The 22,650-nt window shown below is 36.8% G+C and overlaps 1 protein-coding gene across 10 annotated transcripts in view; it reads right to left on the bottom strand.

Moving 5' to 3' along the window:
• The window catches only part of LOC109100701 (fibroblast growth factor receptor 2), a 50,585-nt gene that overhangs the window by 22,468 nt on the left and 5,467 nt on the right, over positions 1-22,650 (bottom strand). Inside the window, exons 3-9 of one of the 10 annotated variants that reach the window (XM_042737527.1) lie at positions 16,229-16,495; positions 15,124-15,198; positions 11,698-11,867; positions 10,057-10,180; positions 4,801-4,991; positions 4,391-4,529; positions 984-1,177 (exon numbers count right to left, since the gene is read on the bottom strand). In XM_042737527.1, coding sequence (XP_042593461.1) covers positions 984-1,177; positions 4,391-4,529; positions 4,801-4,991; positions 10,057-10,180; positions 11,698-11,867; positions 15,124-15,198; positions 16,229-16,495 — 1,160 coding nt within the window. Of the gene's footprint in view, positions 1-977; positions 1,181-3,650; positions 3,796-4,390; positions 4,530-4,800; positions 4,992-10,056; positions 10,181-11,697; positions 11,868-15,123; positions 15,199-16,228; positions 16,496-22,650 lie in introns of all 10 variants that reach the window. The other 9 variants (XM_042737525.1, XM_042737526.1, XM_042737523.1 and 6 more) reach the window with 9 other exon arrangements.

Genomic DNA, 22,650 nt, shown 5'->3' on the forward strand with positions numbered 1-22,650 from the left:
ATATAGCATACCTTCAACTTCTCAACAAAAAAACTTGACATGTTATTCAAAAATTTACAACAAAGGCACTGCTTTACAAAACTAAAATTTACAAACTTTAATAAAATATTTGATCTAGAATAATAGAACTGTTGCTCATATATATATATGATATATATATATATATATATGATATATATTATATATAATATTATATATATATATATATGATATATATTATATATATATAATATATGATAATATATTATATTATATATAATATATATATATATATATATTATTCTATTATGCACATTCATAAAAAATGCAGATTATAACAACTGTTCTATATAAAAAATGTATATTACATGTAATATATATATATATATTTTTTGATATATAAAGTTATAATCAAAAATATAAATTATAAATAATAAAAAGTCAACTTAAAATAGAATTATCTTTCTCAATTACCTTATATAATACTTGATATACATCTTAATCATGTAAAAGTCAACATGTTATACCAATAATTGAGATTATATTTGATAATATGTATTTTTATATAATATAAAATCATTAGAAAACATTATATATAAAATGTATACAATAAAACACCATCATACATAAAATCTAAATATAAAAAGTCATTATGTAATTATCTTCTCAATTATCTCTGGCTCAATTATCTTCATACAATAAATTACATTAAAATATCATTATTTATTATATATAAAAATGAATTTAAATATTAAATAAAAATGTAAAAAAAAAAAACTTGATTGGATGATTTGAAGAATCATTCATGTCCGCAGCATAAATGTCCAAAACAATTTAGATGCCAAAATGCAATGCAAAATAAGAGGCTGGTTCGAATCACTAAGCATAAACTTGCCTTAGAAACCCCCACTAATTTCATAATTCAAAGATAAATCATTCTTATATTAGTGTGTGTATGTAGGTGTGTATAAGATTTCTAGAACTCTTTATCTACTTTCTGTTACCTGGCGCCGCAGAGGGATCTGTTTGGTCAGCTTGTGCACTGCTGGCTGACTCCCGAAATCAGGCTTCTTAGCCGACGTCCTCATTCGACAAACCACCACAATCACCACCATACAGGCGATGAGAAAGACGCCTATGCAGTAGATGGCGATCTCCACATAGTCTGGAGGATATTCCGGATTGAAGACATCTGGCTCTGCTGTAGAGCAGCGAGAAGGATCAGAAAGAAGTGAGGCAACAAACTAAGAAGGATTTAAGACACTCCTCAAGTCATACAGCCGAGGAATAATGCACCAGAAACCTTAATGTTGGACACAGCACCGTTTTAAGATGGTCATGAAGGACATTAAGGTTTTCAGAGCAAGATGTTCTGCCAGTGATAACAAAACAGGAGAGGAAAAGATGAAGGTGACTAAAGAATTACAAGATGAACCAACAGACACACACTTATTCTCAAACTACACTCAAACTATTAAATTTGTTCTACAAAGCAGTTTTCTCGACCAGTCAGATAGAAATTTTATTTAGATGTTCCTCATCCTTAGCTCAGAATATTTTTTTTATTTAAAGTGCCCCTATTGTGGATTTTTGAAAATGACCTTTCATGCAGTGTGTACACAGCTCTAAGTGAATGAAAACGTCCTGCAAAGTTTTAAATCTGAAAGTGAACCATGTATAAAGGTACTTTCTCTTAAAAGAAAGAGTCGACTCTGAATCATTGAAACGAGTCATTTTTAAAACGAATCCCAAGCCGTTTCATGTGGACGTCAACATGAAACTAGCATATTTGCCCGCCCACTTGTTGGTCTTTTCGCATTGGTCTGAATGAAAATGCAAATTCATTCTTTGCCACTAGGTGCAGCTTTTGGAGCTTAAAATAGTGGTTTCCCTGGTAACGCTGTAAACAAAGCATCACTGTGCTCACAAACACTGCTTTATCAGGCATTACAGGCATGATTAAATGAAAATGAGACCAATCTGACCAATCACAGCAGATCAGCGTCACGCAAAGGAGGGGTTTGAAAAAATGAATCGTTGAGCGAATCTTTGGGAGTCATTGAGCAAATAAGGTAAAAATAAATGCATATTATAAAACCTTGCATGCATGTCAACCTGTTGTTGGGGACTCCCAAAATATGAACCTTTCATTACCCATAATAGGGGTACTTTTAAGTATCAATTTAAGTAAGAGTTATAAAAATGAATTTGAAGAGCAGTTCAACATTTGGAGTTCATATTAAGACACATGATATTTCTGGTGTCTTGGAAGAAAAATCTGAAACTTCAGCCTCAATTTGATCTCAGTTTAATAACTGAGATATTAAAGAGATCTCCTTGGTGATCTTTCTTTCCATCGTAGCATATTTCCTGACATTCAATGGCCACTGCAAACATACCCACGCTCACAAAATGGTTTACATATGACCACAGTATTGAAGTACTTCCTGACACTTGAGGTCCTTCGGAAATGCACACTTCATGGATACGATCAAACACGCACACACACACCACACGCACACTGTCTTCCATCTGTCTGACCGCAGACCAGTAAGTAGTGCCATTTGCGGTCAAAGATTTGGTCTGTTTCCTGCTCAGGATATAGTGAGGTGCACGCTGTTGAATTATGCATGTTAGCATGCACACAGGATGCTGTCTTGTGCATGACGACAGATAGCCTTGTTCGTAAAACTATGTTGAATTCACTAATATTCAGTTAAACCTGTCCAAATTGAAAAAAAAAATGTACCAAAAGATCTAAACCTTTCTGTTCTCAATCACACTCAAAAACACTGAAGTGGCTCAAATAACTAAGAAAGTCCAGCATGAGAAGGTAAGCAAACCTTGAGACTTTTTTTAGAGAACAAAGCAGTTATTAGAGCTGAAATGGAAAAAGACTTTGAAACATATATAGGACATATTTTATCATCAACACCCTCATGTCATTTTAAACCCATCTGACATTCATTCGTCAACAAAACATTGCTCGTTTTTTTTTTTTTTTTTTTTTTTGCAGTTTTGCGCAAAGAACAGACTACTGAACAAATTCCCTAGGTCTCCCATTCGCAATTTAACAAATTATTTGATATATCTGGACATTTTTTTCATTTGGTGTTACATGGAAAGTCAGACAAACTTTAAAACAACATGAAGGTGAGTAAATAATGACAGAACTGTAACTATTCCATCAAAGCACATCTTTCTAAACATGCAACCACTAAAATGTTAGTTGGGAAGAGAAAATTGAAAATAATAGGGATCTCGAGACACTTGGGTGCAGTTTTATTTTTTACATTTTTATTTTTAATTTTCACTTGGGTGCAGTTTTATTTTTTACATTTTTATTTTTAATTTTATTTTAGACATTTAAAAATGAAAAAACAATAAAATTACTTAAATTAAACAGAAAATATAAAAATTACATGTAATTAAAAAAATTAAATCAATTATTAATACATTTATAAATAATTTTTTTGATCTGTAATTTCGGTATGCAAACATTTTTTTTCTTTGTGAGATATTACCAACTATAATAGCACATCTAGTGCAATGCTACTAAAACAAGCACTGTTGAGCACCATCCCAAGTGGCTCTTGTTCCCTCTCAAAGACCAATGGTGTGATATCAACCAACGTGGCTTTGACATAAAGCAGTAGAGGACGAGTGTATACCTGGAAGCACCGTCAACCAAGCAGTGTGATAGGAGATCCCAATAGAGTTACCCGCCAAGCACGTATACTCGCCCGCATCCTCGAAAGTTACATTAGGCAGGTGGAGCACCTCGATCTCTTTGTCCGTAGTGTTCACACCTGCCGTCTGAGGGAAACAAAGCAGGAAACGCAGGAGAAGAGGAAGATGGGAGGTAGATGGAAGAAAGAGAAGAACAGAAAAGAAACAAAATCAGACCCATAATACCAAGAAGAGAAAAGAAGATGTTCAATGATGTACTTCCCATCTACGCATTACACAGATGGTAGATGTTCCACTTCGGGAGAGAAGAAGATCGTCAAATAGGAAGGGCAGGATAAAATCATTAAATAAACCTAGATCTAAATGAAGGCCGAAATCTCTGTACCCAACACAGGTGAACCCACCAGGTGAACACAAGTGAAGAAACATGGAAAACAAGCCACTGCCTTTTCACCAAGAAAGTATTTAAGAAAAGCGATAAATCAAAGGGGAAAAAGTAGGAGGGAAACTTGACACAGAACAGAACAGGAAGGCAGTGGCAATGACAGACCAAAGGCTTGTTTCCATGGCTGATTGGGCACAAGGAAAGATCCACCAAAAAATAAGAAAAACACCAAACCACACCACAACGGCTCAGCGAAAATCCCAGGATCCCCACAACCCAAAACACCAGCAAAGGGGAAGGGGACGCCAGGGGATCGGCGTCTCGGTCTCATTTTACCTGGAAGGACAGTGAGCCAACCGGACTGGCTGACCTGACCGATATAATTGGATACTTGGCACGTATATTCACCAGAGTCCTCTTCCGTGACGTTGTTGAGCACAAGCACTTCCACGTCCGAGCTGTTAATGCCCGAGCGCTAGGGGGCGCCGCAACGAGGGACAAAAACACATATGGGAACCTGTTATAATCTCACTTACTCTTTAGGAGAGCAGAAAATGAGGGAGCACCACCCGTTACATGGAATAAGATATCTAAGAATATCTCCTGCAAGAATGAAGTGTTTTTGCATCTTCTCAGTCTTTCGAAACGAAATCAGCTGCATCAAAACATTCATGTTCCCCAAAATGCAAGGATAAAATACATGGAAAAAAAGAGGCCTATATAGCCAAAATGAAAAGTGAGCCTACCTTCAACACCCGGACGTAAGGGAGTCCATCAGGACCGTAACGGCTGCCGTTCTTCATAATGTGCTGCAGCCACTGGATGTGAGGTTGAGCGTCACTGTAGACTTTGCAGACGAACTTAGCATCCTCTCCGACTTGCACAGTGACGTTGGCTGGAAGGCCTGCCTGAAGAATGGGCCGGTGAGGAGAGCGTTCTGACAGAAAGGAAGAAGAATGAGCATTATTATATTAGTATTCACCAAGGGAACTACTGTTTCGGGCTGTAAGGTCTTTTTGAATCTTCACCAAGGTTGCATTTATTTATATGCGCAAAATTACAGAAAAATCAAGATTATGAAATAGTATTGCTATTTAAAATAACTGTTTATATTTTAAAATGCAATTTATTTCAGTGATGCAAAGCTGAATTTTCAGCGTCATTACTCCAGTTCATTGATACATGATCCTTCAGAAATCATTCTAATATGCTGATTCACTGCTGAAAATGCTTCATATTTTTTACTTGTGGAAACTAGCCCAATTTGCGTGGTAAGACAGTGAAACTATATGCGAACATACAGTGTTCAGATCACCACACCTACCGTCCTATTAGGCTGCTGTTAAGACTTCACAAAACAGAGGCTGTTGCGTTATCTCTGCTGATAAGGGCTGAACAAACAGATGAAGAAAGGCAAAGTGGGGGGAAAAATAAGACAGATGTACAGTGTCCACCGTATATCAGCGGCAGTTCCTGCAGCGTAGGTGTATCAGAGACCTTCATTTCATTTCCTTTTTCTCCTTAGAAATTATCATACAAAATAAGAATGCTGTGATTTTCGTTTTCCAAAAGCCACAATAATGAGCAAACTCGTTTTGAGCAGCTAATACATGTGAAGTTTGCAAGCAGCTAAGTTTTCTATTGTTTGAAAAAACTGACTGTTTATAAGGACACATGTTTTCAGTGTTACTTTAGTATCATTTTATTTTTTATTAATAGTTAGATTTTTTATTTTAATTTTAGTTTACATTTTTGTAATTTCAGTAATTTTCATTAGTTTTTGTTTTTAAAATATGCCTATATAATGTTTTTTATTAATTTTTAATTTGGCAACTAAATAAAATAAAATAAAATAAAAAATGTAAGTTTTTTATATTTCTTTTATTTCAGGTAATTATATTAAGTAACAATTTATTTATTTATTTATTTGTATTATTATTTTTTAATGGTTTTAAGTTAACTATAATAACCCTGCTTTGGATACAGTTAGAACTACTGCATCACGTTTTCCAAAGAAAAAGGGGGAAAAAAATCACAAACTAAATAGACTAAACCAAATTACAAACACACACCTCATTGTCTTCCCAACACAACATTACTCTTGCCCTGTAATTGTGACATGTCTCCTGGTTACCCCGAAATACACAGACACACAGGCATGATGTCACGCAGGAGATGTGGAGAGGTCAACCTTCACAGACATGCAGAGAAGGTTTGTGGGGGAAGTAAGAGGATTTAGGACTGAGGGGCACAAGAGGGGGCACAAGAAAAGCTCAAAACAATGGTGCAAAGCAGAAACAGAGAGCAAAAGAAAGAGGGGTTGGGGTCAAGGGATGCAGAGGATAAAGGATGCCCAACAGATGGGCAGTGAAAAGAAAAGACAGACAGATGAAGAAGAACAGATGAGAAACAAAAAGGTGGAGAGATAAACTTTGCCGACACAAAGATCTAAACCTTGCAAAATATCCAAGTCTGGCAGAAAGTCTTCCTTTGGAGATGCTAGCAAGTATTTTAAACTGATTGTGTTTAGGGTTGGCTATCGAGAACTGGTTGCAAATTTCCAAGACTGGAGGATTTGATAAGACAAGCAATTACAATTCAGCTTATCGATTCATGTGTGTGCAATTTATTCCTCAAATAATGTGCACAAAGAGCAGCTTCATATAGGCTAGTGTGTGAATTCTGAACTTTCTTTCGCTTCGTCTTGTGCTTAGACATATACACAGAATTGTAGGGTTGTGCAATTAATTGAAAAACAGTTTCGATTTCAATTTTGGCCTGCAACGTTTATGAAAATAAAATAATCCAGATAAAATGATTTTTGCTCCCCATTTCACCCCATTTCCAGCGCTTCCCTTGCGTTCCTCCATAAGAGCCTATAAGCCATAAAAGCCATAAAAGCTTTGGTAATGTGGCCCCCTCATAACCGTGTTAAATAATTGTGATTACAATACTGACTGTGATTATGATTTTTGCCATAATCGAGCAGCCCTACAGAATTTCATTAAAATATCCTTGTCAACACACTAGGTTTTGTCTTAAGTGAACGCAAGCAGCATTTAAACTGAAAATTCATGTGCAGAATTATATTGGAACGGTACATTAGGTCTTAAAGTGACAGCAGCGTAATATTCCTGCAGTTGTTTGTGCCATTATTGTTTATCAAAGAACTCACTGATCTTGACTGAATAACTTTCATAACTTCAAAAGGGATACATCTATATTTCATTCTAAATTAACTATGCAGTGTTATTTTAAATTTGATTTCTACTTCTGTACCTCTTCAGTTGTATTTATTTGTGCTTTTGCTAATTTTTTGTTTGCTTTTATTTGGTTACTGACTGTTTACTTGTTTTTAAATGATGTTTGAAATCTATATTACTTAGTCTAGTTGTTTTTGCAGTGGCACTTTTGGTAAAACAATAATCAAAAGTCATTATGCAAGTAGTCTTTTGGCTGTTGATTTTTTTCATGGTATTCAGCTGCAACAGAATGTTTTACAAAAAAAGACAAAATAAATATGTTTGATATCTAAAGGTTTAACTTCATTTTCTAAACTTTGTTAGAATCTAAACTGGTAATTGTGAAGAATCATAATCTGATTCTGATTGCACTGTATTTCATGCAACCCGAAATGATTGCACTGTATTTTATGTAAAATCATTTTCTATTTTTAACTGTAAAACATTTTAAATAAATTTTTTAATCAATTTTCAAAGTTTTTAAATTCCTTGTTCTATAATTTTTTTCATGTTTTTTTTCTTTTTTTTTTTTTTTGTGAAGTTTTTGTAAACGTTGTGTGCTATTTTGTAATTTTGTTTTGTTTTCTTGTTTAATATAATAAAAAAACCATAATTGTGTCACTCAATATTGTGTCAAAATATTGCTTACTCAAGTTTGTTAGCCACTACCCTTACCAAACAACTTTCCAAAAACCCAACTGAAACCAGGTTGAAGGTCAGATCCTACTCTAAACAACTCTAAAACCCCATTGAGTCAACCACAAGTTAAGCCAAGTGCCAGTCGCTCTCCCATATTCTCTACCAAATCACAATCGATCAATTACATCATTAGCCAGGCATTTACAGGCTGATCTGGCATCCTGAAGCAAGACTGTTGAACTCTGGATAACCTGCTGACTTAGCATACGTGGACCAAAAACAGTCAGGGAGGGGTTGCTTGGGCTGTGGCACAGGATTGGTTGAGAGAGAAATCAGGGTGGAGATGAACTAAGTTACCGTGCCAACTAGGTCTGGGTGGTTTGAAAAGTTGATCAGTAGAGATATTGCTGTATGTATGGTTTATTATGCAGAAGATGTGTTTATATGGCTATCAGTGCAGAGAACTACTTTATATGATTTACACATGAACAAGATTGAGGTAAAATGAGGTAAAAGCATGAACTAATACAAGTCAAGATAAGTAAAAACAAATTTTCAGCAAAAAAAAAATAGTTTTATGTATACACTTACTATGACTTAAATGACTGTGATTTATCTCCAAACTCTAGTGTCAGTGGTAGCGGATGGTGACCATGCGTCCTGGACTTAAATATGTATATAATGTGTGCACAAATTGGTAGAAGAGGCTATTGTTGAAAGAGAACTACAGCAGAAGTTTCTGGAATCTGGCTGACGTCCACAATAAACAGTGATAATTAGAGTCTTTTTGGCTCTTTTAAGTGTCAGCGCTTTGTACTTTGTCCAGCTCAGAAATGCAGGCCCGTTCAGACTGGCGCAACTTTCATTGACCTGTTTGAAGGGTCAGCGAGACTCCTATTCTCTACCCTGACCTTCTTTTTCTCATCTTGTCATTTTCATAGACTTCCCAGGTAGGTTAGTCTGACATTAAAGTGAAAAACAACAGCAATGTGCCTTCTTCTGACTCTTCTCTCTCCTGCTTTCCCTGCGATGAGAGTATTAGACTGAGCCAGACACAAAATAGCTTTACGGACATGCAATAAAACAGAAAAGAAAAACAGAGACCTTCTGAAAGACTGCTTTTACTTAACCCAGAAAAGGGGCCCTAAATAGGGAGCATGTATATATGTGTGTGAGCCTGGCGGGTCTGCGTTTTGTACGTGTGTGCTTGTTCTTGGGCGTGTGCATGCAAAAATATAGTTTGGTTCTGAGGTTTAGATGGGGCAGCTCTACTCAAACAATAAACTAGTGCAGACAGCTGTGAATTAAAGGGGCAGTTCACCCCACAAAATGAAAATTAAGCCTTTCAAGTATTTTAAAGCTGCATTATAGCTTAGACCGAGCACAATACATACACCATGTATGGCTTTAGAAGACTTGAAATATTGCTCGCATGTCATATGGAAGAGAAAACAAGTGGTCAATCAATACTAATTTTTAATGACTGCCAATGATTTGATAATATTTTAGTTTATCAAAGATGCATTAAATAAGTGACAGTAAAGTCATTTTAAAGTTTTCTCTTTCAAATAAATGCTTTTTTAAACTTTCTATTCATCTTAGAAAACATATTTTCCACAAAGATATAAAGGGATGTATAAGCACAACTGCTTTCAACATTGACAATAATTAGAAATGTTTCTTGAGCAGCAAATTAGCATATTAGAAGGATTTCTGAAGGATCATGTGACACTGAAGACTGGAGTAATGATGCTGAAAATTCAGCTGCGCATCACAGGAATAAAATTACATTAAAAAAAAAAAAGATTATCACAAAATATATATATATATATATATATATATATAAATATATATATATATATATATATATATATATATATATATACACACACACATATATATTCTCACAATGGCAAAATATCATCTGTCTGACCAGCCAGGCCAACATATAGATCTATCACTATGTAAATAATGACATCAATTTCTTTCTTCTTTTTTTAATACACTCTTACAATTTATTTGCTGTGCTGTCCGCTCAAAGCTACCCACAGCTGTCTTCTGTGCACTGTTTACCAGTGTCCAAATCAGACAAGTATCTAAACACATGTAAACAGGACTCACCTACTACATCCAGTGTGTAGGTGTGATTGATGGATCCGTAAGCGTTCTCCACCACACAGGTGTAGTTTCCTTTATCAGAGGGGACGACGCTCTCCATGATAAGAGTCCAGTGCTGGAGTCGGAGCTGAGCAGGACAAATTAAAAACAAACTTAGCACAACAGAACACATTCAGAATAGTTTAGTCACTTGTTTATGCATAGTTCCCAGTTAACATAACCAAACACAGGTGGTTGTTTTTGTTATTCATCTCAAACAAAACTCCAGGTTTAGTCAAGCGTCTGTTATCCACAATTTCACACCTGTGTGTGACGTCTCACAAAATGAAGGGCAAATCTGACAGCAGCACTGACAGAACAAACAAGAGAGAGAGAAATTGGCCTAGAAGACGAGGGTTTTTCGAGCGAGAGCACCATGGGAAAAGTAATATCGCCGTGCCGACAGACGAGCGAGCTCCCGCCCCCACCCCAGGAATGCAGCTCTCGTGACTGCAGGCCACAAAATCCAGCGACTCTTCCATGGAGACTTTCACTCCACAACCCTCGGCCTTCTGAGACCCTTCAAATGACCACAAAATAAGGGTTCATCCACCTGAGGCACATGTTATCCATAAACCATAATCTCGCTTATTTTATGAAACATTTTTGGCTTGTTCTGACTAAAGGATGCAGTCTTGGTAAGGGGTGGAGATTTGTTTCATGAAGATTTGTATTGTATATTCTAAAATGCAACATTAATCAGGGTTACTATAGTTAGGCTTAACTAAAACTCAAATTGGAAAAATACAAAAATTTGTTAATGAAATGTGTGTTAATTGATATAAAATAAAATAAAACTTTTTTTTAACCAGTGTCTATCTTCAAACTAATACTGAAATAAAATAAATAAAAACTATATAGATAAATGTAAAAGCTAAAACTAATAAAATGATAAAAACACAACACAATTACTAAATTTAACTAAAATTAACATGAAAGCAGAAACTATAAAATAAAATCTTAATTCAAAATATTAACAAAAAATATAAAGTACTTCATTAATAATAAAATAACATCTTTATTTTTGATGACATATTCATTGTTTTATTTTTTATTTTTGTTTATTTTTTAATTTTTTATTTTTATTTATTTTTTAAATTTTTATTGTTATTTTTTCATTAATAATTAAGTTGTTAGTTGTCATGAGTTTTATTAAAATGTCTCATCTGATCAATTAAGGTTCTTCAGAAAACATCAATAATAATAATAAATGGTAATTTGAGTCTGGATTATCAAATGAAGCAGTTCACAGTCCTGTAGTCAGACACTGACTCATATCTGAGTCTTCAGATCAATCGAGCGTGAGCAGCTCAATCATTAGTGACCTTCTGTGTGGATCAACTGTGTTTTCAGAGAAGGAAGTGCAAACAGACACTGATCGGGGTACATCGGCCAATCGCCTCGCACATCTATTACATTTTAACCAAGAGTCAGTGCTTCACCAGCTGTTTCATGCCTACAATTCTGACTCATGTAAATCTGCATGTATAAACAAAATACTTAAATGTAACCATTTTGCTTTCTAAATGGCTCTAGTATTTAAGCATTAATAAATTTGCCATGATGAGTTCCATATCTCATACAGCACTAGTGAAGATCTCTTACCTTGTAACCGCCCATGCGATCCTCCTGTTTGAAGGGTTTTCCGTTTTTTAGCCAGCGCATTTCAGGCTTGGGATTTCCCGCCGCCGCGCACCGAAACTTCACAGTGTTGGCCGCGGGGACGGCGTGCAGCTTCTTCTCCATCTTATCCGGCGAGGTCCAATATGGCGCCACTGCAGGAAAGAAGCAGCAATTACAAACATTTGCATCATCCAAATATCAACAAGAACCACATATTTGCAGTGCACTATTTATATTTATTTCTTTGATATGCTGAAGCTTTTAAGATTACATGCAGCTTTGATATGCATCACATAAAACCTCCATGCAAACTGGAGATTTATTTTTTATCTACGCCTCCTCTCTTATCTGCTTTCAGCCGTTCATAGATCAGCCCGTGACATCTACAGTGTGTTGTCTATATCTATGTTTATGGAAAAACTTAGGATCAAAGCCAGAAACAGTAGCTTTTGGATTGTACAGTAGATGAATCAGCTTGGATTGTACAGTACACTGAAGATGAATCGCTAAACATGATTTTTAGTTCAGAAGATTGGCATTAGTCATATAACAAATCAATTCAAAATCTAAATTGTAATATGACCTTGTGTGACTGTTAAATCAAACAGCGATTTTAAAAAACTGCAGTCTATTTAAAAAAAATATGACAACTATTGTACTATGAAAAGTTAATTTTGGCCTTGTGTGCCTGTGCAGTGAATGCAGTCTTGCTATTGTAAACTATTTGAAATTGATATAGCATTCAATTAAAAATTAAATTAAATAAGTGGACAAAAAACCTCGAAATTACAAAAAGGCTAGAAACAAAAATCAAATAAAAAACATGGCAAGTAAGTGAAACAAAATAAGTTGAAGTACTAAAATTACAAAAACTTAAACTGGAAAAAAAAAATACATTAATACGGAGCCCCGCACATGACATGCAAGAAAAAATAAATCACTTGTGTGCACAGTTTACTAATTCGTTCCATCGATGTACTAAAATGTGCACCCGATTACTATTTCGTTCCCTTGGTTTTATTAATTGTTGGCAAAGTTTACTAATTTATTTCTTTCGATTTATAAATCGTACAACTTAAACTAAAATTAAAATGAAAACTGATCACACCACATAAAAAATGCCGAAGGACACTGATTCAATGACACAAAGAAATCCAATGAAATGGCAAATCAATCCGAGGTCCATTTTGATTCATCCCCAATATCCCAAAAGAAATGCATCATTGCCAAGAGAGAGAAAGCAGGAGCCCGTCTGAAACTCAGCAAGGGGAAACAGGAAGGCATGACCACGGATGCAAATCGAAACAGTTATTCACACTCGCAGCACTGCATGACTGCACCGCCCATCTGCTTAATGGAACCCTGCAACTCACAGTGAGCGGCTTAAATAAAAACATATTCCCATTTGCTCTGAAAACACACAAGAGAAAAGAAGGATAAAACAAGTCGGCCCAAAAGCACAGCGGCTTGCCAAGAAGGAACTGGACCATCACATCCAATTTCTTTTGTGCGACAGACATGCTAACCGGAAGGTTGCAAAACGACTTGATATCAGACGTGTAAACAGACATCTTCCCCTCAGCGTGAAGGCATGATAATTGGTTTTCAACTCAACCCTTTTCTTCGACGTCTATCTGTCCGTCTGTTTTCTTTCACCACCACCCAACTTTTTCATCTCACCTCGTGGGAATTCTTTCGTAACGGTCGTTCTCTTTGACCTCAGTGCCCTGACCGACAGCAGACTACATGTCTGTAAGCCCGACTCCTTTTAACTTTGTAAACGGTTCAGGTTTTCATTGAGAAAACGAAGATGGGAATGACCCTCAGACGTTGGGGCAGTAGGGTCGGATGTCCTGGGAAACCTCAAAACAGGTGACCTCCATATGGACTGACCATTGAACATTTATTGACATTTTTCTTCAAAACCTCTGGGACTATCAACAAATACCACCAGTATCTGCAAAAATCTATCAGTAAACAAAAACACTGAGACATCCCAGCAGCCAATTCCATCAAATTACACAGAGAAAGAAAAAACATGCAAACCAGACCTTTAGACTTTAAACAATCCCAGTGTTATCTATTACAGCACATCACATACGAAGGCAAAACATCTCACAAATAAAGGAAACTTTCTCGTGAGAGGAGGAAAATTGGTGTTTTTGAGACTGCTGTTGTTGAGTCCCCTTTACACAGAAATATCAAAGAGTTCTGAGTGGTTCAGCCGGGCAGAAATCCAACCCACTGAGCCCGAAACCGCCCCAAGCACAATGCTAAACACCCCTCCATCCCAACCCCGATCCCCCACACCCACCTCAGCTCCACTCGTACGCGGCCAAAGGCCAGACCTCCAAAGCATACACAGAAAAGTGTTGGTGCAGATCCAAACCAGAGCCCATTATCTTGAAGACCTCGCTCCACCCCTCTTTCCAACAACTCTCTTTAATATTTAGTTTTGTAAAACTCCAAACAGATTCTGGTGGGTATGGGGCTCGTTTCAACAGAGGAAAAGCAGTCAATATCCTTTCCTCACCTGTCACGGCTTCTCTTTCACATAAAGATCTCGAAAATATGAAATATATATATATATATACAGTATATATATATTGCTGAAAGAATGAGTCCTGAAACTGGAAATAAGTTGGCATTTTTTCAATGGGTTTTTGGTCTGAAATAAGGTCTGTGGTTAATACAAGCTCAAGATATTGTCCTGTTTTATTTTACAACATAAAATACATTGGTAATACCCTATTCGTGATTTTTTAAAGCTTTTATGCATCTTGGAAATGGTGAACAGGTGACTACAGAATGTGACTACGGAAGTTGTTGGATACATTAAACATCATGTTGAACAGGAAAACTAGTCGCTTTTACAGCTTTGTTGTGTTTATAATCACGCTCTTGCAAACTATTCTAACTTTCCAACTAGTAGATTTTAAAGGACTTAAAGAGTTGTTGGAAGTGTAGTGGTGGGGACGATAAAGTTGTGTGACTGGTGTAGTTTGTGTATAGAGTTGTGTTTATTTGTGAAGATTATCATGATAAAAAAAAAAATGGAAGAATCATAAACTTTTGTTGGTCACACAGCTTATTTTCTGCAATAATCCAGAAGCCAATGAAAAAATCCTTGGCTTTTTGTCGAGGGAACCAGTTAACTTTAGGGGTTTGCCTACAAGAATATGTCACCCTTGCAGTTCTCTTATTAACAAGATTTTTAATGCACCTCAGGTCTTTCCCTTTTACCATTCTCAGAGCAAAGCCCAATTCAGAACACATCTCTTAGCAGGTAATTTACAGACAGGCCTCTTATGGACCTGAGAAATGTTGCCTGAGAAACCGTGTTGCATCTAAATTCAACATCGTAAATACTGTGACAGCTGGTGTTCGGCCCCCGGTCCTGATACTCACGCATTTGCTCGCCGTCCACCCCGACATCGTCCGATCGATCCGTGTCGTCCTCATCATCACCGGATGAGATGGCATCTGCAGAGAGTATCGGGAATACTGTAACCGTGCTTTGTTTCTCCTGCCGTCACAACACCCACACGTCTATCACTAATCAACTATTTGCTCTTTTTGACATTAATATAGTATTAACAGTGCTGAACACAGCTCATCCAATCAGAATTTTTAGTACAATTTTAGAGTACATTTTGAAAAATAGTATTACTTTTACTATTTGGAGTCTTTATTTTTTTTAAAGTCTTAAAATTGTGAACCTGTTTTAGCCATAATTTGTCATTTATTTGTTATGAATAATCATTGTGTCCATGCAAATTCACAGAAAAATAAAGGAGATGAAGAATATAATAATTACTGTTTTTAATTTAATTTAATTTAACTGACTGACTGAATAAAAGATTTATTGATAAATATATTGATATAATTAATTTAGAAATTAATAAACTAATTCAATATATATGTTTGTGTGTGTATTTTCGAAATATACATTTATTTATTTTTAAAAAAATGTACACAAATATATAAAATTAATATATAGAAATGTGAATTTTTTTTAATAAATAAATGTCTATTTCGAAAAAAAAAAATATATATATATATATATATAGCAAAAATAACTGTAATGTGTCATTTAATGTTACTGTGAGATAAGATTGTGCCCAATAGCCCAGAGCAACTATGAATGCTGGCTAGAAAACTGCCAAAAAGATGAAAGACACAAAATGTCTGTATAACACAATGACAAAAGGTGTAGGACATAAGCTAACATCATGCATATCAACTAAACTAATCTTAATACTCAATTTACAGAGCCAGCGAATGCTATAAAAACAATACAAACAAATGTTAAACTCAAGACGTAAATCCGAATGCTGCATGCAAAGTCATTTTAAAGACTACATCTTCCACTGCATTGCAAACTGTAAAAATGCAATGAAAACAGACAAACAGAACCATTCAGTTCAGGCAGATACAGCGTGCGAAGACTCATCTACGAATATCAAAGTCTCATTCAGTAGATGGCGCCACCTGTGGTAGACAAGCGTCTCACCTGTAACGTTTACGATGAAGCAAAGCGTGTCGCTGGCCCGGGAGCCCGCGGCACTGCACGCATACAGACCCGAGTCCTTAGGGGTGGCATCGCGGATCTGTAACCACTCCTGATCTATGAGCGTGCGGTTGTCAGGGCCCAGTGAGGAGCCGTCTTTGGTCCAGACGATGGCGGCCGCCTCGGGCAGTGGGCAGGTGAGCTTGAGCAGTTCACCCGGGTGCACCGAGCACAGGGTGGGCTTAGAGTTTTGGTTTTTGGTTGGAGGCTCTGCAGAGCGAAGGGGAAAAGAGAGGAGGGCAGGAGGAAAGGGGTGACAGGGTGCACAGAGAAAGAGAAAGAGTGTAAGACGAAGAACACTGCACCAAAATAACATCCCTAGAGTGACTAGTGTGGAGAAGAAGCTTCAATTAAATGAACAGTTCACCAAAAAGTAAAAAAATCCCAAATACAGACACCTCAGAGCGTCCCATTAGCTGTGAATAGTGTATACAGAGCATTTCTGGAAGCATGCAGCTGTACCAGTGGGAAAAAGTGTGGCGTTAGCAGTGCACTGACATGAAAGAGGTGCCAGTCGAGAAATAGAGCTCAATATTTGTTCATTTCATAAACAGAGCCTTCGGTTTTCCCTTTCCCTGTCATTTCAACCTCGACCTCACGCATTAGAATAAAGCCCGTTATTGCCGGTTTATTCCATTATCTTTAATTATGCTCTACATGACTAAATTGGCTAGCCAAATGCTCATAAGGTATTCCAACTGTCAGGTGAAAGAATGCCAAGAAGGTGCCAAAGTGAGGCACCTAAAACAGAAAAATCAAAGGCTTGATTACAGATTGAAATATGGTGGTATGAGCATTAAGGGGGGGGGGGGGAATCTGACAAATGCAGGAGTGCAAATCAATAATGCTTTCCATATAGTGTCAGTACAAATATCTACAAATATTTTGTTAATTTTGCATAATATTCTATAAAATCATGTTTTATATATTCAATTATACATATAACATATACTTTTATGTAATTAGAAATATATTGAAAACATTGTTTACATATGGATATACTTATAATACTAATAATTGTTATTATATTAAAATATACATAATTAGTTTTTTAGATACTGAATTATTTTTTTCAATTAAATTCACTTTTTTTCGGTAAATTATAAACCCATATCAGCTGAATACTAGTTATGTGAAGCAAAACATACCATTTATATCCATTTCAATTCAGCTGAGATTGCACTGAGAGCAAAGCCAAGATGAACAGAAATCAAATGCCCCAATCAGGTCAGAATGAGAAGGAGAGAGAGAGGAATTCAAGTTATTCTATCCATATAATTCACTTAATCTTATGGGTAGAATGCTAATCAACGACTAACACTGCACTGCACAGAAACCACACCGGTGCCTTGATGCTGATACACAACGACTCAAATGAGGTCGAAACTGCCTTCAGAAAAAAAGCCATCAACACTTGCTAATACAGATGGAAGCTGTACAATCTGTATGATACAGTCTGAGCAACACCAGCACAGATATTACATTTCTGGGCAATTAACATAGCTGGATGATTAAACCCAGACCACAGAAATGCAGCCCAAACCACAAACACGCTTAGCAAAACCCCAGACTAATTGTTCAGTAATTTGGCCAGTATCCACTTCTGTGACAACAAAAAGTGAATGCAAAATGCAAATGCGTGACGTTTAAGGACATTGTAGAAGATCCCATGGTTCTACAGTACTAACAATAACCTGCTGCATCTAGGCGGAAACTATTAATTAAGGCAGACAAGCATACAAAATGACATAAACTTTGAAAGCAAGAGGTATGGAAAAACATGATCAGACTTGTCAGAAATAATCAGCGACGCAAAGACACTCCCAACCGTTCTCGTAGCAACACACCTCTCTTCCTGCACATTCTTGTCCTTTTGTGAATGTGTATGGCAGACTGAACTACACACCACAGGAAGGGAAAGTCATATGACTTGCGTTCAGTCCTCGAGGGGTTTGGAGTGTGCTTGAAGGTCTAAACTCTCTCCCCAGGCACGTTGCCCTACACACGTTTAGTTCCCGTATTGTTCCTTTTTTCGCTACTCCGGAAACAATTACCTTTTCCTTTATGCCTTTCGCGACGGTGCGGCCTTAGAACGAACTCTGATCTGTTGATTGATGGGACCGGTATTCATTGCCTTGCTCTTCCGGAGGCCTCGGTTTGTCCAACTGTTATTTAACTGTAATTGGTTGTGCATTTCCCTCTGTTGTACGATTAAAGACAAACTGAAAAAAAAAAATCGAGGCCTGCTCCCACTCAAGTCCTGTTAGAAAGCCAACACATGTGGATCCGTTGTTTTTTTTTACATACACACTTAGGAAACTCTATAGCATGAACAGTGGACGATCGAGTCTCACTAAACTTTTAATATATAAATAGCGAACAGATAAAATGCTAAGGGGAAACCTAAGTAAGCAGTGCAAAAGATTAAGCTGTGCATGCTGAAAGCAGAAAGAGCCATGCAAAAAATGCAGAAAAAAAGGAGACAGAAGAGCTCTCCAACTAAATAATCCAAATTATTATGGTTTTATACATGTATGAATTTGGAAGACAACTGTATTTAGAGTAACTTCCAGTACTTATCATTTTATTTTAAATGTTAACTTAATTATTTTTTTAATCTAATGTCATGTTTCACCAGCAGTGCTACGAAGAAAAGACCAACCAGCCAGTTTCAATCAATATTAGCTGATCAAATGACTTTAAAAACAGCTTCATAATTCAAAGGTTAAGAAAGCTTTTCTCACGGCACTGTATAAATTCTGTCCGTTCTGGCAGTGAGGAACTTGATGCAAGCTCAACCCTCTTTAAACATTTGACATGCTTTCATTCTCTTTACTCTTCAGGTCCAGTACATCTGTTCTTTACCATCAACACCACCTCCTGCTCCTCTGATTTGCTCTTTGACCTTTAACCTCTCACCCTGCCAACCGGCCCCCCGCCGTCCACGAGACACCAACCACCCTCCACAAATCCACAACCTGTTGACATCCTGCAAAATCCAGATTTTTCTTCTTGGGAAAGGTCAGAGCAGCATCCTACTCTGCAACAATAAACATAGTCTTTTCCTCATGTGCTTAAACTGGAATAATATATGAAACACATGCAGTGAAAAACCCCTCAAACTCCATTTCTCGAGGTGTGACTGTGTCTGTTCTCCTGTGTTTTGATGGGAAGGCTATTGAAAAGCGTGCTGTGAGTGGCGGTTATTATCAAACGGGATGTCAGGAGTGACGGATACGGACTGTCTCGCACTTCACGTCCGCTCCACCAAGTCTCATTTGCGCCTCCGCTAGAACAGATAATTAGGCTCTCGACCAAACTGTGACAGGATCCAGTCTGTCCAATTCTCACACTATCATCCTTCTGTCTCCGGCCGCTTGGAGACATGGAATCGAGACTGCTGTGTGCTTCACTGAGTGCTCGGGGTCAGTCGGATGAGATGCGTCTGTGACGAGACAATGATGAAATGGCTCTCTGATAACAGACATATACACTCTATTTCCATTTTTTCAGGATTTCCCAACCAGGGAGTTGCAAACCCCCAAGTGTTCATAAAGGTACTAGTATATTTGTTATGGCCAAATGTAGTTTAATAAAAAATTATAAATATTAAATAAAATTAAACTAAATTATCAAAAATCTCATCTAATTCAAACTTAAAAAACTAAAACTAAAAAACTTTAAGAAGAGTTTTTGTTCATGCACATGCCGTAGTTGATACCAAATCTAACTGAATAAAAATGCATAATCTTAAAACATTACTTAAAATCACTTACAGTTTAAAAATAGGCAGTTTTTGCTTATTTTTTTTTTTTTTTGTTTGTTTTTGCTCATGCAGAAGTCTCCATTGATGCCTAAAGTGATTAAATAAAAGTGAAAAATTGCTAATTTTATTAAATTAAATTTTAAAACATTTCTTGAAATCACAGAATGTGATTCATTTAAAAAATGCATTTTTGCAATTTTTATCAACTACTTTTTGCTCATGCAAAAGTTAACATGGATGCCAAATGTAATTTTATAAAAATGCATAATTCTTTCATAAAACATCAAAAATTATAATCTATTTCCATTGCATCTTATTGCCAAAATGATTAATTGAATGAATGAATGATGAATGATAATTAAAAATCACACAAAGTACTTCAATTTAGAAAATGCATTCATTGCTGATGCCAAATACATATATTTTAATAACAATGCTAGATGCAAGTCTTACAATTAAATTAAAACATCAAAAAAAAAAAAACTCTTATTTGCTTCCATTAATCTTAAGGGCAAAATATTTATTATATTCACTGAAAATGTAAAACATTACTTAAAATCACACTAAGTACTTCAGTCTGACAAAAAACTACAGTCAGAACAGTTTGTTGCACATTGTTATGCCATTGCAAAACTATTTTAGATGGTTGATATGGTGTTGCTAGGAGGGTGCAGATTCACCTTGAAGTCTTGATGACATTGTGGACCCTAGATATTCCTCAGGTCTTCCTTACAATTCAAATGGCAAAAAGCATTAGCACACCGGCCCTCAATAAGCACAAAACTCATCTCTATAGGACAAAAAGTGTGGGACGAGTCACACTTCAAAGTTTAGTAGTTAGAGTTAGAGGTTTGTTTAAACATAGTGATGCTTACTTTAGCAAGCACTGATAATTAGATCACAGGGGTTCGGCAGACAACCCAGCTGCCCCACACAAGTTAACTCTACACAAGCTGCGCATTTGCCCTGTTCTCTGTTCACGTTCCCCTCCTTCCTTATTTTCTCACCCTTCCCATTTTGTACTCCAGTTAAATCCCAACACTCTTCCGTAGCCGCTCCTTTTCTCTCCTAATCACAATCGCCTTTCAAATTGTATTTCTGCAAGCTTTATTGTCATGACAATGGCATGCCCAGCCAAAAGCGCAGGCCTCTCAGGGGCGCCCACGGCAACACAAGCATCCGGGCAAATCTCATTGGCCAACTTTCCCTCCAAAACCTCTGGAGTCACTTATAAACACAGGAGTTTGGTGGGGGATTTGAGCAAATTGCTTACTTTAAAATTTAGCACGTAACCTGCTGTGTGCTACAGGCAGGAATTATGCATCAAATCATGCAGCTTCTTGAGGAGGGGTGTGCTAGTTAGTTTCTAAGTGAGTTAAGTGAATAAAATTGGGTGGGGGAAAGAAAAAAAAAAATCGCACTAACTTAAAAGTTACCTTTTATGATTTGAAACCACCTAGCAACCACCTAATAATGTGCTCAAAATTCAAACAATAACCCATCGAATCCATTAGTTTTTCCTAATATACAGCATTTACAGCACACATATTTAAACAAAAACAAAAACACTGCAAAGGTTGACAACAGCCAATTGCAACATAAACATTTTCAGGAGAAAAAAAAACAACTTTTAGTTTGTTTAGTGGGAGAGTGAGGCTTTATTCAAAACACATTAAACAAAGGGTGTGAGCTGACACTTTTATTACAGGGACGTTCTATCATGATTTAGGACGTTTGGTATAAACAGAGAATGATTTGCCCAGGAAACCCCCTAATGCATGCAGGTGGTCACTTTAAGGCACGCTTATCGAGAGGCTGAGCATCTCTCACAGTTCTGCTGTTTATGCTTTGGGTATTGTCACTGTCGTGAACAGGAACGTCTGGGTTGTGAGAAGAAAACCCTCGGGCTAAAAAGGCAGAGAGCAAAGAATTGGGGATGATTCCGATTCTGGAAAAAAGAGTGATGGCGGGAAAGACAGTGAGAGATTGGCTTGGATCTCCAGCCAATGTTTTAAACATCATCAAAGCTCTGTTTGACTGTGTCTAATTCTGTCCAAACCAACAAGGCACACACACACACTAAAACACCAGCAGAACCACTCCAACGACAATAAATAAATCGCACAATGCAAATAATAATGATCCGAACAAGCGTATGCGATTCCACATTTTCCACCACTGGGTCAGCCTGGCCATACCTCTGGTTCCAACCACAAACCTTATGGGGCGGCAGAGAATGAGAGAATAAAGGGCGAAGATCTTCAACTCTATTGTGCTCTAAGCCCTGTCAGATTACATTTGATCCAAGTTTGCTTTCCCACACTTTCACAATGTGTTGTTTTCCAACCTCTGAGAAGATTTCGACCGCTCTCCCAGCCTTTATCACGTCTACAGTGAAGCCTTTTCCAAATAAAACTCATTTAAGTTTAAGCAACGTTGCCGATTCAGGAAGGTAATGGAATAATTCTATCACATAAACTCACGTTAAAACTCTGTAGGAATTCTAAACTGATATGCTATCTCAAACAATTACCCCTCCCAGAAACACAACCGAGCCCTTGGAGGGCTTTGCATGCATCAGGTGGGGGGTGTTGTAGTT

Source organism: Cyprinus carpio, chromosome B13 (assembly GCF_018340385.1).
Source record: "Cyprinus carpio isolate SPL01 chromosome B13, ASM1834038v1, whole genome shotgun sequence".
Classification (NCBI taxonomy): Eukaryota; Metazoa; Chordata; class Actinopteri; order Cypriniformes; family Cyprinidae; genus Cyprinus; species Cyprinus carpio.